The 18301-nt window shown below is 41.2% G+C and overlaps 1 protein-coding gene across 1 annotated transcript in view; it reads left to right on the top strand.

Annotated features, from left to right (window-relative positions):
- The window catches only part of LOC138515850 (sialic acid synthase-like), a 273833-nt gene that overhangs the window by 142152 nt on the left and 113380 nt on the right, over positions 1-18301 (top strand). The window contains exon 3 of the mRNA XM_069630594.1: positions 9993-10092. Within this exon, the coding sequence (XP_069486695.1) occupies positions 9993-10092 (100 nt within the window). The remainder of the gene's footprint in view (positions 1-9992; positions 10093-18301) is intronic.

Below are 18301 nucleotides of genomic sequence, written 5' to 3'. Positions count from 1 at the left end.
ACCTGTTGAGTTTGTGTATTTACAGGCTTGGTTATCATCTTTGCAGTATGTATGTTTGTTTTCACTTTGTGTGAAGGTACTGTGTAATGTCTGGTCTGACTCCTCAAGCGGTAGGCTCTTGGTAATGACGATTTACCCAGTTACTGTTTAGTTTTCATATTTTAGCAGGTGAATTTCAAAGCTGTATGCATCAAGGGATAGAAGCTAGAAGGCAAACAAGGGGTGTTTAGAATACAACCGTAGCTTAACTGCTGCAAAAGACAGCCATTTCGAGTACAGGATAATGCAGAAAGGCGTATTGACTTGCCATTGGCTTTCAAGTCTAACGTGTTTCGTAATACACGTAATTTACAAATGGGAGTCATTAGCGTTTGTTGTGCCATGCCGCGGCGAACAGCAAGAGGCTGATTCACTCATATAGGACGAAGTATCTAGCCTAAATATCTACTTTGTTTTGGCACTAAAAGTTGGTAACATTGTTGCTCGGAATATCCTGATTTGATTTGCACGGCTTAAAATGCAGATGGTCAGGGAAGCTGACACACCGCCAACTTGACAGGCATAATAAATCATGGTAATAACCAATATGTAACCGTTGTTCTATAGTCCATGACAAATGCAGTTTATTTTGATTTTGCGTACCAGATTTGGATTCTTGCAAAGCAACACACACGGGTAAAGAAATTCCAGCTCCTCTAGCCTCTGTAAGACCACCGTGAGACCACTCCTCTCACTACTCTGCTCAGCACTCTGCGCTGTAGTGGCTGTTTTGAGATCTTGCTTCGCCACTGAGTTTAAAGCTCCTCCTTCATGCAATGCTTAGGGAAAACAGACTGGGGAACACCACAAGATGACTCCTCTCACCACTCCGCTCCTCAGTCTTTACATCCTCATCAACACACTTCCTTTCCAAGATGGTTAAGGTTTGCTGAAATCTCTCCGCCATGTTGTCTGTCTGAGGCATGTATGTGGAGGTGTGCATGATCTTAATGCATATGAGACTGTTTTGTTTTTTTCTTTTCTTAAGCTTCAATTTGAAGCAGATCCATGTTTAGGGAGGATATCGCTGGGAAACCAAATCCAGGATTAATAGATTAATATGGGACTAGATAACTCAAGATTTGCTGCCTAGTGTTGGCTCAGCAGGAACAAGGTTTGGGGCAACTGACATAATCATCACCTGTATCTAGTATTAGCGGTCGTCTGTTGATATCTGGTGAATCTAATAGAAATCTCATCGAAATCACACACTTGTTAAGAATTTTCAAAATAAGTAATAAGTAGTAAGTGATTTATTAGCAGATGAAAGCTGTTCATGATCTGCAAACTGTGGGTCAAATTGTAACCTTTTGTATTGATCTAATTAAGCTAAAATGCGCTGAAGAAGGACTTCTTATAGTCCGAAATGTATAGGCAAATGGCTTGCATCTGCAAATAAATAACGTATTACTTATTTTGAAATTCTTAAGACGTGTGTGAGTTCAGTGAGATTCACCAGATATCAACAGATGACCGCTATTAAGTAAAAGTGAATGATTGACAAAGATATCAAGACTCTGGAAATCCACTCGAGTAGTAGCTAGCGTCTGCAGCCCAAACTGAAGGCTATTTAGCCTACGTCTCTTTTTTTGAAGCTGTGGATGTCAGAACATATGTTAAAGGAGAAGCCGTAAGAGGAGCTTAGTTTGACAAGGAGAAAGTTGTAAATGACGAAAAAGAACAGTCCTCGGAAAGCACCTCGAGGAGCTCCGACCAGCAGAGATTTTAGAGTGGAGGTTGTAGAATTTTTACCAGAGGGACAAATACAGGTGTGCCAGGTCATGCATACCTATGTTTAAGATGATGAGGAAGTAAGAGAAGGGTTGAATTAATACAAATTTGAATATGTATTGAGGCAGATGGGAAATCTGGTGACTACAGAGTGATGGGCAGATTTGCGGAAGTTGGAGACATGCATCAGTGCTATCTTGTTGGTGTTTTTAATTCAAAATCCTGACTGTAAGGAGTTGTATAAGTAATTTGTCTCAAGGTTCTTGGAGATTCTTCTGAATATGTCAGAGAGTTACTCAAATTGTGTGTTGATAAAACAGTTTCACAGACAACTTACACCATATCAATTATCTAAAATGTCTTCATTCACTAACTAACCCAATTCATTGAAATATGTAAACTATTAAACACATATAGCATTTTAAGGCACCTAGTGTACAAGTTCAAAAGCATCTTGATTTTGATGTATTTCCTGTTTTGTTTTTATTATTTAAAACTCTATTTGGGATAATGATGGATATAGCACTATACTTGACATTTATGGACTACTTCCAAGATCAATCCCTTTGAACACTGTTACAATACCTTCTGGTATTAGAAAACTATGCATTGATATCAGCTGGCCATGTATTTTTGCTATACACTTCCAAAAGCATCTGTATCTTTATTTTTACATGCAGTAACCAAGTTGTGTCATAGTCTTATCCTTGCTTTTTCTTCAATATATTTTGCATATGACAGAGTCTCTCATTTCTCAATTGTTTTAATCGTTTATACTTATTACTCAAGTGCGCTCTTCTGATTAATTAGTTTAGATATTTTCTCATTTTCTTTTACTTAATAATTATACCGTGGAATATTAATTTGGTCAGATGTTTGGGAATGTCTTTATTTTTCATAGCTATATGTTCACTCTCTGACCTAATTGATTGTTTTATGAGATACTCTTCAATGCCCCAAATAAAGACTACTTTGGCCTGAATAGACCAAACAATCCTTGGCCCATTCTGTATACAATTATTTTGAAATATCACACTGTTTTTTTTTGGACAGATATTGAATTAAAAAAGAACAAGCCGGCATATTTTAGTCATTACAGCTATTGTGTCCGCTCTATTCAAAAGATCTCTGGCATCCACGATTCGATTCAGATGGAATGTAAAACTATGTCAAATTTCACTCACAGGACATTGATTACTAACATTACAGAAAATGCAAAAATAGCAGACGTGATAAGCAATAAAGACTGGGAATTTTTGAATTCCAACAATTTTCGCTTTCCAGCTTTTGAAATTTTTCCAAATACATAGGCATTAGATAGACCCTACAGAAAGACCAATTGTCTCAGGGTGTGGATCACTTTTAGAACCATTATGTATATACATTTATTACTTCCTAAGCCTATACCTCATAGCACCAAATCTTTTTGTAAAAGACACATGCAATTTCATCAATCTAGATGAAACAATGCAATTTGACTTCAAGACAGTTAGTTATGTTAGTGACAATGAACATCGAATACCTCACTGTACACAAATTTTCCACAAGAAGATGCAATAGTGGTCATAAAAGATGCCCTAAATGAATGAGAAATACCCCATAGAGTAACGACAGAATGTGTCATCAAGTGCGTAAAATGTATATGAAAGAATTGCCATCTTATTAAAGATACTACAAAAGAAGACAATATATTGATTACAGTCAGATGTAGTAGGAATTAAAAAAATATCCTACTGCATGCATAGGTTCAACCTATGACCACACCCGATAGCCTGCCAACTGTCTGGGGATTCCCACAAATAAAAGGCAGTCACCCTTGTGGCAATTCTATTGCATGCACATTCACTACACGCACATGTTTTGGAAAGGTGGACTTGAAAATCAGTTTAAACATTTTTGCTAATTGAGTGACAAAGAATATTGTTTATGCAATAAAATGCAGATGTACGAAAATGTACTTTAGTTAAACATTGACATGCATTTAACACTAAATTATTGGTACACAGATCTACAATTAGTTAAAGAAACATACAATTGCCTTTGGTCAGCATTATTTTGGAAAAGGGGCACCAAGAAAATACCATCATTTGAACCATTATAGATGCTGTTAAGAACAGACATTACTCACAAAGTGTTGAGAACATCCTCAACAGAATAACATAGAAATGGATTCTATTTTTTAAATGACATGAGACAGGATTAAATGATCACATGTCGTTGGGCAGCATTAGTACAGTGATCAAGGGCAATAGGTGCCTTTGAGCTCTGAACAGGACCATTATTATAAAATGAAATTGAAAAGATGGCTACTGCATACACAGACCATTAATACTATACCTGTTTAGTAAGATACCCCAATGGTGTAACCATGTGGCCTTGATAGTCATAGGTTTATGAAAAAAGAACATGTGCCATAATAAGAAATAGTGTTCACCGAACAGTGACTAAAACAATTGCATATCATGGAAAAGAGAATTTTGGAGCTTAACTAGGGCATTTATTGAATACAATTTCATTGAAACAAGCCTACTGAAACATAGCCACAGTTTAATGATCACGTAACCACTAGATAAAATCCTTTCAAAATGGCACCCGGCCAATCCACACATGGATGCCACCAGGAAGAACCCCTTATTATGCATGTAAAAGTAAAAGTAAGTTTCTCTTAAAATAATCTCTCCTCCAAATATAGCAGTTAAACAAAATTGTTCATTACTCAACCTTGAAAGATAAATTGACTTGGGGACATTATGGGCCACATTCCGAGTATGGAGGTAGCCATGATGCTATTAGCACCATGGCTGCCTCCAAACCGGGCTCCAATACCGGGTTCCTTCAATGGGGAATTACTGGGTCATTCCAACAATGGAGGACCCAGTAATTCCCCCTTAAAGGAATTATTCCCCATTCTCATTGAGCCCACATAGGGCTCAATGGGAATGGGGAGGGAGGTAATAACGGGCACATTACGAATGGACTTTTATTAGCTCCCTCTTCCCCTCGCGGGACCCGCAAAGGATGTCTGCTTTTACCAGATGTCTAGTCCGGGTCCCGCAAAGGGAACCTCGTAATCGGCGCTCATGTAATCAAGGGTGCCGTCCCGTACCGGCACCCTTCATTACGTGAGCGCCAGGGTCGTAATAAGGCCCAATGTGTGCATTTGGTACCTAAAGAAGACCACATGTGCCAAATCACTATGCATATGCTATGCATATATAGGCAATCGAAACATGTAATGTTGGACATTACTAGGACATAACTAAAATGTATTTGAGTAAACAGATTATTTGAGTTTGGCAACTCATTTTGGAGGACCAGTTCCACATTTGTATTCACATTTATTTTAACTGGATTCATTGTTAACAACACATGCCCATGTTTCTCTTTCTTCCTTAATATAGCAATAAGCAATTTAGTTACCCTTTTATGTATTTGAGGGATGTGATGATTTTAGTTTTAATTGTGCTGTTCATGTTTGTATACATGTGGCAGCCTTTCTATTGCTGTGTGTTCACATTCAATCATTTTTGTATGTATTACTTGTAATTAATGTCTGTTAAATTGATTAAAAGTATTACACATTTATTTCAATTTTTTTTCAACACAATGTTTACTTTGTATTGTGTGCTGACTTGCATAATTCCTAGACACACTGTTTGGGATATACTTGGAGGAACCCCATCTGTTCATGTACAATTTCACTCAAGACCTCCTGCTTTCTACAAAATCACCAATGAATCAAGACCCCTTCTTTGTACTAATCAACCACAGCTGCAATGCTTTAATCGTCTATGACCTGCCTGGGATTTATCTGATCATCTCATTTGTTTAAACAAATCTCCAGGATAGCCACATCCTGACGAGTTTATGCTATCATCTGATAACTGATTACTTGTCAAATAGGTGAATTGCCTAGAGGTTACACAAAAACACTTCTCATATAGATATAAATTCAGCTGACCTGGTGTGATTTCAACACCACTACACTTTAAATAATCTTTGTATTCTAATATATATTTCTGTTGCTAAGGATGTAAAATAAGTGACTTGTGAAAAACGATATTTCACTCATTGTGCCTCACTACGAGTTTGGAGGTAGCCATGGAGCTATTATCCAAAACCGGGCTCCATTACCAGGTTCCTGCAATGGGGACTTACCGTGTCATTCCGACATAGGAGGACCCGGAAAGTCCTCCTTGCCGGAACCATTCCCCATTCCCATTTGAGCCCCCATAGGGCACATTACAAGTGTCCCATTGTCACCTCCCTCTTCCCCTCGCAGGACCCAGTTTTACCAGACGTCTGATCCGGGTCCCGCAAAGGGAACCTCGTAATCAGCCCTGATGGAATGAAGGGGCCTCTCCCTTACCGCCCCCCCTCATTCCGTCAGCGCAAGCCTGGTAATGAGGCCCATTGGGCCTAATTAGAAGGTTGGAGGTAACCATGCCGCTTTTAGCGGCATGATTGCCTCCATACCGCAATCCCGGCCTGGGTTCCTCGAATGAGGAATTACCGGGCCATCGCAACCTTGGTGGACCCGGTAATTCCCTGTCCGAGGAACCCGGACCTGGTCCATCCCCATTCGAGCCCCCATAGGGCTCAATGGGAATGGGGATGGAGCTAACAATGGGCCCATTAATGACGGGCCCGTTGTTAGCTCCCTGGTCCCCTCGCGGGACCCGGTAAGGACGCCTGGTTTTTCCAGGCGCCCATTGCGTTTCCCACGAGGAGACCTCGTAATGGGCGGAACGAGTTTACCGCCACCGGCACCTTTACCGGTGCCGGTAAACCCATTCCGCCAACCTTATAGTGAGGCCCATTGTCTTCATTGTGTCATGAATTCATTTAAATCAATGGCTTCATTACGACCATGCCGGTCTGGTAACAACGGTGCTTGTAAGCCGACCGGCACTGTTATCAGACCAGCATAGTACGACTCTGCGGGCGGGGGCCAACGCACCCGGTAGGGTCAGATCTCCTGGCAGGCGTAATGGCACATGCCCACATAGTTTCATTGACGCACTGGCACCATTATTAACGGTGCCGGTGCTTCCGTGGTCCCCATTCCCATTGGGACTGGGGACCACAGAAGCACCGACACTGAAAACTGTCCCGGTGCTTCCATGGTCCCCATTCCCACTGAGTCCAATCGGACTGAAATGGGAATGGGGATTTACATTTACCGGCGCCCGACTTCCCAGAACGCCGGGGTTTTAATCCCCTGGTGTTTCCGGCAAGCCAGGTGCCGGTAAATATTGCAAGTTCTGCGGCAACCTGCCGGTTTTACTTGCATGTTTGCCGTCAGACTTGTAATGATCCCAATGTCTTTTGAAGAAAAGGCTCAAACATTTGGACCTGTTTGAATCGGTCTGACATTCGAGATCTGTTAATTGGGATTCAATGTTCTGTGGCTAAAGCAAGACCTTGATAAAAGAGAATATTTGTTGTCTGAAATATAGTTTCTGATCCAGAAAACGAATTATTGCTGTAATAGCTTCCATTGGCAGATGTGTGCTTGGTCCTGTGGCTTTTTGAGATCATTTTATGTGTTTGACTTCCAATTTTTTTTTTTCTTTTTGACAGTACTGCTGAGGTAATTGGAGGTCTTTTACTCTCTAAAATCTTCACCTCTTAGATTTATAAACATGTCTGCTGTGGGATCTAGTCTGTGTAAGTCACAAGGGTGCCTGTTCACAAACGGGGCTCCAAGTATTTTTCTCCAATCATTCGTAAAACAGATTCACCAATAGTACACATGCGTTGTACAGTGTTGCAGTGTTATATTTATGAAAACAAATTAATATAAAAAAATAATTGGTTAAATCACCCAGCACAGAAATAGCTGGTATGTACACAACACAATGTTTGTCAAATTAAAAATAAGAAGGAGATAGAAATGACACTAGCTAAATCATGCATTTTATACAACAGAAAACCTTTACAAACATTAATATGATGTTGGAAAGAAACAATTATAAGCTCAGTCATACATTTATGAGGATGTATTCAACAACTAATGCTGGCAAGGTAACTGCTCCTCTAATTCTTATCGGGACTTACATAAGAGGTTTATGAATTGTTCTTTCCTTAATTATTGCTCTGTCCAACCTGACATTCAGAATGATCACATGTATTCTCCAATGTCATGGTGAAATTAATCTTTCTCCTTCCTTTCTTTCAAAATGTGTTTTGTCTGGTATGATTTCTTCACCCTCCTTTAGATACTTCTACATGTAAACATATGGGGTATTTTTCTTTTCTTGGCTTCTTATCTTTCAGTTATCTTGAACTTGACTGGACTCCACAAATATGCACACACTCTCATGCCCCAACCCTTTCTATGGTGGCCTAGTTTGTTTTGCCATTTTAAAAGAGAACATTTATGGATTTCAATACATTTCCAACCTTTTCATGTTCATGTGTTAGCTCATTCTTCATTCCTATGACCCTTACGTGTTACTGTGTATTGTGCTGCTTTATTTTTTACTGACTTAAATAAATCCTCTGAGGCCAATTAACCATCAGTTTAAGCCACCTTATTAACTTTATACCTGTTTCGATATGTCGCTATGTATATTCAAGAAAATGACACTACTAAATTTTACACCTCCTAGCCATCATCGTAGCAGTTAACATATTAGAACATCTGAAGATCGTAAGGATTGTGTGCACAGCTGACTTTCAATCACCACAATCCACAGCACAACAGGAACAGCAATTTATTTTAGAACATTTTAAACATTTTAATAAGGTCATACAGGCAATGCCGGACATGACCCCTGTCGGAGATAGTGATATGGAATCTCATTGTGTTTTGGCACTTGTACCACATCTAAAGGGACACAAGACAGTTTGAAACTTGCTATGGGCCCTACCTTTCAATCCCAATATTTCAGTGATATTGCCAGGCAAGTGACCAATTGTTCATTTGGAGTGTATTGGTTGCTGGTACAAAGAGGATTATGGTGCCTCATAAACCTCTGTGACTGCAACAGCAATTCTCTAGCTAAAAAGGATTTCAGGTAATTGAACAGCACTTCTTGATAGACTTCTAACATGGCAGGGTGTCCAAAATGCCCTGAAAGGACTCTGGTGAAGAGTACAGTAGATGCTATGGGAAACCATCAGCATTCTAAAGCCAGATTCGAGATTAGAACTTGGTCTCTTCTCCTTGGAAACTAGTGTACTGCTGAAGCATGGGCTACTTTGTGCCCTGAGATGCCATTTGTTGTCCTCTTTAGGGTCGATCTCACAGGCATGATGCTCATGCTGAATCAGCTATAGCACATTTTAAGATGATCGATTGGCTCCCTGATTGCGATGTGGGTTTCTATGAATTAAAGAGATCCCTTGTATTGAATACAGAAAAATGGGACTGGTGTCGGAATCTTGATCTTCTAGCTAAATTGAAACATTACTCACATGCTCCTTATATGCTTTATAACTACAAAAAGACTCAACCCTATTTTTTATTATGTCCTCCATTTTTACACAACTTTGTATTTTTACTAGACACTAATCATCTCCCTGTACTATCAGTATTTGGTCTAGCACTTAACTTGCAATCAAATAAGGGAACTTGTCACATTTGTAAAGTGAGCAGCATAATGGAGACGGCTAAACATCTGCTGACTGAGTGCAATCAACTTGGGACCATTTATATGTGTAATCTGGGCACCTTTGTTCATAACATGGACGCCATTAAAGAACCAGCCTTCTGGTACTTTTGCCTTAATTCTAAAAGCACCGCTGTACATCTATTACTGTATAGTTTATGGTTGATTTTGTGCAAGCTGCCATGGTGAAATTAACTGATTAATTGATGTTAGTGAATTGTGTATCAATTGCCTATTAGGTTTTATCTCTATTGCATTGTATTATTTGTATAATTGTATATTTGTATATGTTTTAACATATTTATTGTAATTTTGAGTTTTTAAATGTGGAACGTTCTAGCGAACTGTTTAACGTTAAATAAATAATGATAATAACTAAGGTCAGGTCAAAGGGTCTCAATCCTGAGGTGGGCACTCAAAATTTATCTTAAGGGTTGGTTTAAATATGCCCAATACTCATCCTTCCCAAGACTCTTTGATCAATCACAAACAGACTAATGTTATGTTATGCCAGAGCTTTTAGCACCTACAATTTGACCCAAAATATAATCCAGTTGTGGCATATGTGTTAGTGTTAATTACTTAATCTGGTGCTCTTTATTGCAGATGGCAGTGGAATTTCTACATGAGCTGAATGTTCCCTTTTTCAAAGTAGCTTCCGCCGATGCAAATAATTTCCCATATTTGGAAAGAGTTGCAAAGAAAGGTGAGTGTCTTCATTAAACTGTGGGGGGAGGGAGCTTGTAGTAAAACCGGATCACTGCACTGATCTGATTGCATATTTCGTATGTGCATGATCCTTCCTGCAGCCGTTCCAGGGTTCCTTTGGGACAAAGCTGCTGGAGTCCTCTGGAGTTAGAGGGAAAAGTAACGGATGTTGGATCCCTGGTGGTATTTGCCCTGGATCTGAATAATGACACTTGTTATGGTAATGCCACGATGTTTGATCAATAAGTCACTTATGGAAACAATTAAGTGCTTGTATTCATGGTTATTTTAATTTTAATGCCCTTATCTTCCCTGAGTGGATTCCTGCCACTGTCACTCCTATGCAGAACTACTCCTCTTTTGAATGTCTTGTCTGCCGACTCTCTCTCTCTCCTAGCCATTCCCTTAACGTGGCTACTATCTATCGGCCACCTGGTCAAATTTCCTCCTTCCTCTCTGAGTTGGCTGACCTCTCCTCCTCACTCCTGTCCTCTACCACTCAACTCCTCCTTCTTGGTGACTTCAACATCCACCTGGATGCCTCCTGTCCCCCAACTGGACTCTTTCGTGACCTCTGCGACTCTCTCTCACTCTAAAATTCTCCCGTCTGGGCCTACTCATTCTGCAGGGCACACTCTTGATGCTCTGATCTCTTCTGACCTTCCCCTCTCCGTCCCTCTCTCTACTCCTCTCTCCTGGAGTGATCACTTTCTCCTATCCTCCCACCTCACCCTCCCTACCCCACAGGCAAAGCCACCCTCATCACTGCCACCCACCTTCTCGGTCATCCGACCCATGAAGCGCGTGTCAGTTGAGGCTTTCGCTGCCACCTTCTCGCCCCCCCTCTCCCTTCGGCTGACTCCCACCCTGACACAGCCCTCTCCATGCTCCACTCTGCTAGATCTGATACTCTTGATATCCTTGCCCCTGTCATGAGAATCCGCCTGAAGCCCAAAGCCAAATGTAACTCCTGGTATGACTCGGATCTCGTCACCCTAAAACGCAAGTGGACTTGGACAAGTATGGTGAGCAGAGGTAAGGCTGACAAGGTTTGAGTGTCCAGGAGCAAACAAAGAGGATAGAAGAAAGGGGAGGACTGGCCTTAACCTACTTCTTAATGATGTCAGAGTGAGATATCTACAGGGCACTCTAACTGGGCTTTTAGCACCATATACCCAGAGGTAACTTGTGTAAACAGATTAAGGTTTACAGGATGATAGAGTGGCAACTATACTGTTGCCTCGTGGGAGGATTCATATTTATCCAGAATTTAGGTGTCCTCTTTAAAGGTTTACTTTTTCTATTGATACATTTAAATGTATTGCTTTTGTTACTTGTTTCTTCTATTATGTTATGCATTATTATGTCATATGTCTTTAGGTTAATATATTCTTCTGAGTAAAGGCCAAATTTGATGAGTACATTAGTTGTTCCAGTTAGTCCTAGTGCAATCTTTCCCTAAACAAAGAAAACAACTGCGATTAGACATTTTTCTGTAATCATAGACTTTGAGAGCTGATTAGCTATATTTTCCGGGGGGAGGGTGGGGTATGAAAGAAGTGTAACAAGCACTCTCAGAGCTATGAGCAAGAGGCAAGTAAGAGGCAGAGGTGGATTTAGCACTTGGATGATGGACAAAGGGCGAGTCTGGACTGCTACCTTCCTAATCTCTTCACATCAGCCACAACACCCACACGTCCTCATCCCTCATTGCTGTCAGGATGTAGAGTGGAATAACAAAGAGCAGTCTTGGTGCTCGCTCACAGGGCCCGGCTAAACATTTGTGTTGGCTTGTGGGGGCCCATTTCAATATGATTGCCCCCCTCCTTGCCCACAGTAAGGCCGGATGGACACAGTCTATGGTACCCATGGGTTGCTTAAATAAGAATGGATGGATACAATGGAATGCTCTTCAATCTCACTGAGCAGGCAGCCTGAGGGGAGCTGAAACACTATACTGACACTAAAAAGTTAGTAATGGCTCTGCCAGCAAGGTGCTAATGAAGATGAAACCAGAGTTAAAGGCAAAGAGGTGATAACACTGATGAATGCTATCAATGCAATCTGTAACCTGCTGCAAAGTGCACATTTAAAGAACTTAGTAAGGTGACAGCAGCCAGCAAAGGGCAGCCTGTAACATGCATGCAAGGCAAATTTCACATTAAATGCCACGAAATAAATTTATATATTTCTGTGTAGTAAGGCTGCAAAAAAGGGGGCAGCTGCTTGTCCCCCCTCCTTCCCCGAGGCTCTTAAACACATGCACAGAACAATAAAAATAACACTGTCAGTCTGTGAGGCATACAATGTATTGATATTTTCTCATTTGTCTTCCGGACCTGTCCAGCAAAAGATATGCAGAACCCTAATTTGAATGATATGGATTGACATGATCAGAAGCAACATCACAGTAAATAACATTACAACCAGTGACATCAGGTTCAATACTCTAGGACACCATTGGTAAAGGCATTCAAGGAAGTTTTATGGTGTAAGTAAGCAAAGAGAATAATGTGCTGTGCAATATATAATCACTATGATTAATATGCAACAACTCAATAGTTTAGCAAAGCATGAGATTTTTTCATCATAGCAAAAATTGTAAACTAAATCACTTCTAGCGACACCCAATCTCAGCAGATTAGGCACAGTGTGATTAAATGATTTTCCCAGGATCACACATTTAAAGTGGTGAAATACGTATTTCATATTTCTTTTCATTGGGTTTCGGTTTGAAAATCAAACCTTTCAAAAAGTAATTTACAAAGGAAAAGCAATTCAAACATTCAATATCACATACACAAAATCACAAAAAGAAGTAACAATATATAAAATTAAGTAGAATAAGACAAAAGACAATTATACAAATTTGATTTGTATAAATACAAAAATATGAAGGAAAAAAAGTAGACTAAAACATTAATTATTACCTGCTCCTTCTCTACTTTTCTCCCTCACTATCCTGCCCTTATTCCCTCCCCATTTCCATTTACTGCCCTGCAGCACAGCACTGTGAGGCTGGAGGAGATACGGAGGTGGTGGGTTGGAGTTAAGGGTCTTTCAATTGCCACAAGAGCACCCACAAAAAGGTAATCCCTGGTATGTTTTAAGATTAAAAGGTGAACTCCTTTAAATCTGCTATGTTCATTGACATTTCAAGTGTGTGGGGTAGTAACACCACTGTGACATGCACAATATGGTTCTGCATGCTGTAGGAATTATCCTGTGATATTACCTCCTGTAATATCCCTTCCCATTGTCATGTTATTGCCCATTGCCTTGAACCTCAATGTAAAGGTTAGTAAAGTACCCTGAAATAATCAAAAAATAAGACAAAGTAAACAAAATAAGAGCACACAAATTGCAAGAAAAAAAAGCTTTTTATTCTCAAAATATGGCTGGGAGAATAAAACAGCTCTGTGGAACTGGGCTGAGGGCTGTAGCATCACACCGAGATGAACCAATCATGCAGTGAGGGGAAATCAGCGAGGTCAAAGCTTTGTTGCAACCCATGAAACAAATGGATCTTTTGTCCATAATTGGGTCTCTTGCCCTCATGCCCCCTGTACATGCTCACTCTATGACTAGCATCTCGATATATGCTACCAACTATGGATGAAACCTTCTAGTTATCTTCTCCCAATGAATAGCTGATTGAAAAAACGTGTCTGAGGTCCTGCTCCTGGAAATTTATTTCTTCTATTTATTTGTTTTGCCAAGGCACTTTTACCACTGAACTGCATGCCCCGCTTTTAGCGGGGGAACTGTGCTCACATCCTAGTTCTTCATTCTAGCAATATTGCCTTCTCATGTATCTCACTGTGTCCTTCACAACCATTAGGCATTTATTTGTCTATCATCTGGGAAGACACCTGTTGTCTGGAGTCTCATTTCAGACCCCTGAAAATATTCCCCCTCGCAACAATTAGCTAAACACCATTTTGCATCCCTTTCCACTCTGACTTTGGCTGCTTGGAGCCTTCTGTCCAACAGCAGAAATAACATTAAATTAAATGACCAAAGCTCTGACATGCGGCCTAGCATACAAGATGGCAAAATGTGCAGCCTTTAACAATGGCCTATTCTAACATAGCTGCCCTCTTGCTCATTACAACAACTAACAACCATTCTTAATAAAGCTATCTGCCCATGGCCACCCATCCTACTCCCTTTCTCTCTACCCACATCCACCACCCGACCTCCACTCTCTCTATACCTCCAGCCACCCACTCCACCTCCAGTCTCTCTACCCCATGACACTCTCTCTACCCTACCCCACCCACCCCACCTCCACTCTCTCTACCCTCTTACACCCACACCACTCTCTCTACTTCCACCCACCCCATCCTGTTCTCTATACTCCACTCTGTCCCACTGCTCCCCTTTGTCAATGGAGGGAAGAATCAGCCAAAAATGGATGTGCTACCCCGTGCACGCGCCAAATCTGCAAAACTGCGCATGGTTCATAATTCACAAAACGGCTGCACCTCCTAGACCCACACAGTCAAAGTTGATGTCAAAACAGAACTCCCTGCAGGAGAATGCCAGTGGGTGCTGTTACCTGTCATATGAAGCAAGGACACAGAAGTGGGCTAAAATCCAAAAATGCCTTTAAAATGCAGTTTTCCCAATCAATTGCAACCTTCAAAGTACTGTTCTGGCACCAAATTCAATCATTTTCCAAGTGAAACCTTGAAATGAAAAATGTGCTGAAACCATGGATCATCCAGTGCAGTCAGAGAAGACCGGGCCTCACTGACTGACGGCAGCTAAGAAATGTCTTTATGAAATACCAGTCCAGCAATAATTTATTTTTCGTCACAAGGGGAAAATGCAGATAAAAGTGGCAACACATCAATTTCAGCTGTGCAGAGGAACTACAAGCATAAGCTAAATATTTACTTCCAGATTCCAGACAATTTCCAGCACCCAGAGACGGAATAATGGTGAGTTGAATGTGTGTGCTGCATAAGAAAATAAGATGTAAAAACCCAGTTTAATTGTGTTTCTTTTTCCTGAAGAAATTGCAAAATTCGTCTATTTAAAGCATGTTTGTGAAAGGCTTAATTCTGTTGAATATCCAAATCCCGTATAAACTGTGCTTATTTTATATGTTTTAAAGGAAAGACCTCAAAGTGAATTTTAATGTAACCCAGTTGGGAGTTCAGTAAATACTTAATTCTGACGTGACAGGGCCCAGCCTGGGAAAAATGACACTTTAGTTGACACTCCCTTGATACAGGAAGCCTTAATGGTTCCCGCATATTGACAACAAAGAGAGCATCAGACATTCGTCTCTGGCCAGCCAAGGACAATGGCAGGCTGCCTATTGATCTCTACAGAGGAGCTTCCCTCTCAAGGAAGGTGACACACCTCCCTGATCAAAGGGAATATGACAGCTGTTGCCTGTGAAGGGGAAGTTACAAAGGAGAAAACAAAACTGACTGGAACAGTTTAGTGTTTAAAGGCTTAATTGTGATTAAGTTTGAAACTCTTTTAACTTTGCAACCTGAAGGAGGATAAATATAGGAACTTCACCACACATAAGGACACACTGCTTCCTGAACACATCCAGATTTCCGCGCAACGCTTCGTTTCAGAAATCTTCACCTTGCAGCTGACTCCTGACTTCTTTGCAGAATCCAGGCCTTAGCGTTTGCTGAATTCTTTTCTGCTAAACCCAAATTCAACCATCCCAAACTTAAGAAAATTAAGTCTGATCAGTCTGGCTTGCTACCATTAAAGCTTGCCTGCTGAAACTCGCATCCTGCTAATCTACCGTGTCCAGTGACCAGGAGGGCCAATCCATTCCAAATCCAGTTGAGGTGCCGTCCAAATTGACCAGAACCGCCCCGCTGATTGATCCCTCCAGAAGTGCCTTGCTGCTGGTAGACCTGACCCGATCCGATGACCAGAACTCTGACAGTCCAATTTTAATTACAAGGGACTGTAAGTATGAATAGGAAGAACAGTGACCCATAGTATATTTGCATTGTCTTATCCCGAAATCAACCCATCCCATCTTTAACTTCAGAAACCTAATCTTGTCAGAACCATTCTTGCGCTGATTTTTCTCTCATCTGTGTTATTAAACCATAACCCATTAGTGATTTGGATTAAGTAAAGTAATTCCCATGCAGAACGGAAACTAGAGTATCACACGTGAAGAGTTATGAGCTGCCGTGAGTAACTGTGGAGATTCATGCGTGGCAATCTCTTTTTCATAGTCATAAATATAGTCTAATAAAACCAATCTGTCATTTTTAAAACCAAATTTCTGCTTGTCTCTGCGCCTATTTTTTTAAAAACGCCACTCACTAAAACTTATATAACTTCTTCAATTTTAAATATAGAAACCTAATTTCAACTCTCAATGATACCTAAGACCCTTAGATACCTCCACAACCAAAGATCGCATCGCGGAACAGTATATTTGACCCATATTTTTTCAAAGATCACATTGTGATTTTTCCCATTCAAAGTGTTTCTTAAACTCCCATCCTGATCTAAAGTGAGTACTGTTGTTTATCTTGTAGCTCATGTTTGTTAGGACCTGTTTAGTGTTGCTCTCATAAGAATTTCTATCAATTTAAGCATTTTGCACAACTTTGCATTGTGTCACAAAGCCATTTTCACCTGTCAGTTTAAACATGTCAATTTTCAAAAAACGGTTTTCATTTTGTTTGGGGAGGGAAGATTGCATTCAAACTCTAGACCTTGGGGGTCATTACGAGTTTGGATGTAGCCATGGTGCTATTAGTGCCATGGCTGCCTCCAAAGTCGTGTCCGGGTTCCTTGAATGGGGATTTATCGGGTCATTTCAACCTTGGAGGACCCTGTAAATCCCCATTCAGAAAACTCATCCACATTACCATTCTAGCCCCCATAGGGCTCAATGGGAATGGGGAGGGAGCTAATAACGGGCCCGTTATTAGCTGCCTGGTCCCTTAGCGGCTCCCGCTAAGGACAGCTGGTTTTACCAGCCAGCCTTAGCGGGACCCGCTAAGGGACCTTGTAATGCGGTGGTAAGGGGTTAACCGTGCCGTCATCCTTACCTGCGCCGTTAACCCCTTACCGCCAGGGTCGGAATGAGGCCCATTGTCTTTAATTTCTGAATACCTGCTGATTACTGACCTCTGTGTAGGATTGCTCCTTTGTACCTTAAGAACTTTTCAGGGGGAAATATTAACCTAACGCTATCTGTTCACAAACCAAAACTGTTCTTTTTCCTGTGTTTTCTATTCTGCATTATTATAAGTGAATTCAATTGCTTTACTTATTTTTGAATTGTATTGTCACCGCTTAGTGATTGCTGCCACATATATGTATATATATTAAAACTTATGCGTGATTTGGATATTAAATAAATAAATACATATGTACCGTTACAAACTAGCCTGATTCCTGATCCAGTGTGACCTGGGGGGTATTTTGAGACGGGTGTGATATTAGTGGTATATCATTCAGAATATTGAACTTATAGACACAAAAAAATAAGTATTTCATTTGCGCACTACATGCTAAGCGAGACCCGGTTGTGTGCTTGATTGAGATCCTTAACAACTCTCTCATCCACCCACCCTACCCCACTCTCACCACCCTCACACACTCGCCACCCAACTCCAATCTCTCTACCCCTAACCCACCCACGATACCCCCACTCTCTACTCCCACCTACACACCCTACTGCCACTGTCCCTACCCCCATAACAACCCACCTCACCCCCAGTATCTCTACCCACACTACTCCCAATCTCTCTACCACCACCCACCCCACCCCCACTCTCTCTCTACTCCCATCCACAAACTCTCTATACCCCACCCATGTGCCCAAACACCGATCGTTCTCTACAACACCCAACCACCCCACCTCCACTCTCTTTACCCCCTTACACCCACTACACCCCACTCTCTCTGCCCCTATCTGCCCCCACCACATTTGCTGTACCCCACTCTCTCACCTGACCACCCTACCCCCACTTGCTCACCACTCTCTCACTTATCAACCTTACCCCCTCTCTTGTTACCCCCCCACCAGGCACCCTATCCCCTCTCTCTATCTCAGCCTCACCTACCCTCCCCTCTATTCCTCTGACATCTCTCACGCTACCTCCTCTTTCTACCCCAGCTCATACTTCCCTCTCCCTACTCCCACCCACCCAACCCACCCCCTCTTTCTCTACTCAACCCTATCCCCTCTCTCTTTA

Source organism: Ambystoma mexicanum, chromosome 6q, assembly GCF_040938575.1.
Source record: "Ambystoma mexicanum isolate Mex_15411 chromosome 6q, UKY_AmexF1_1, whole genome shotgun sequence".
In the NCBI taxonomy this organism is placed as follows: domain Eukaryota; kingdom Metazoa; phylum Chordata; class Amphibia; order Caudata; family Ambystomatidae; genus Ambystoma; species Ambystoma mexicanum.
Note: the sequence above shows the minus strand (reverse complement) of the source record. Positions and strands in the feature narration are given on the sequence as shown.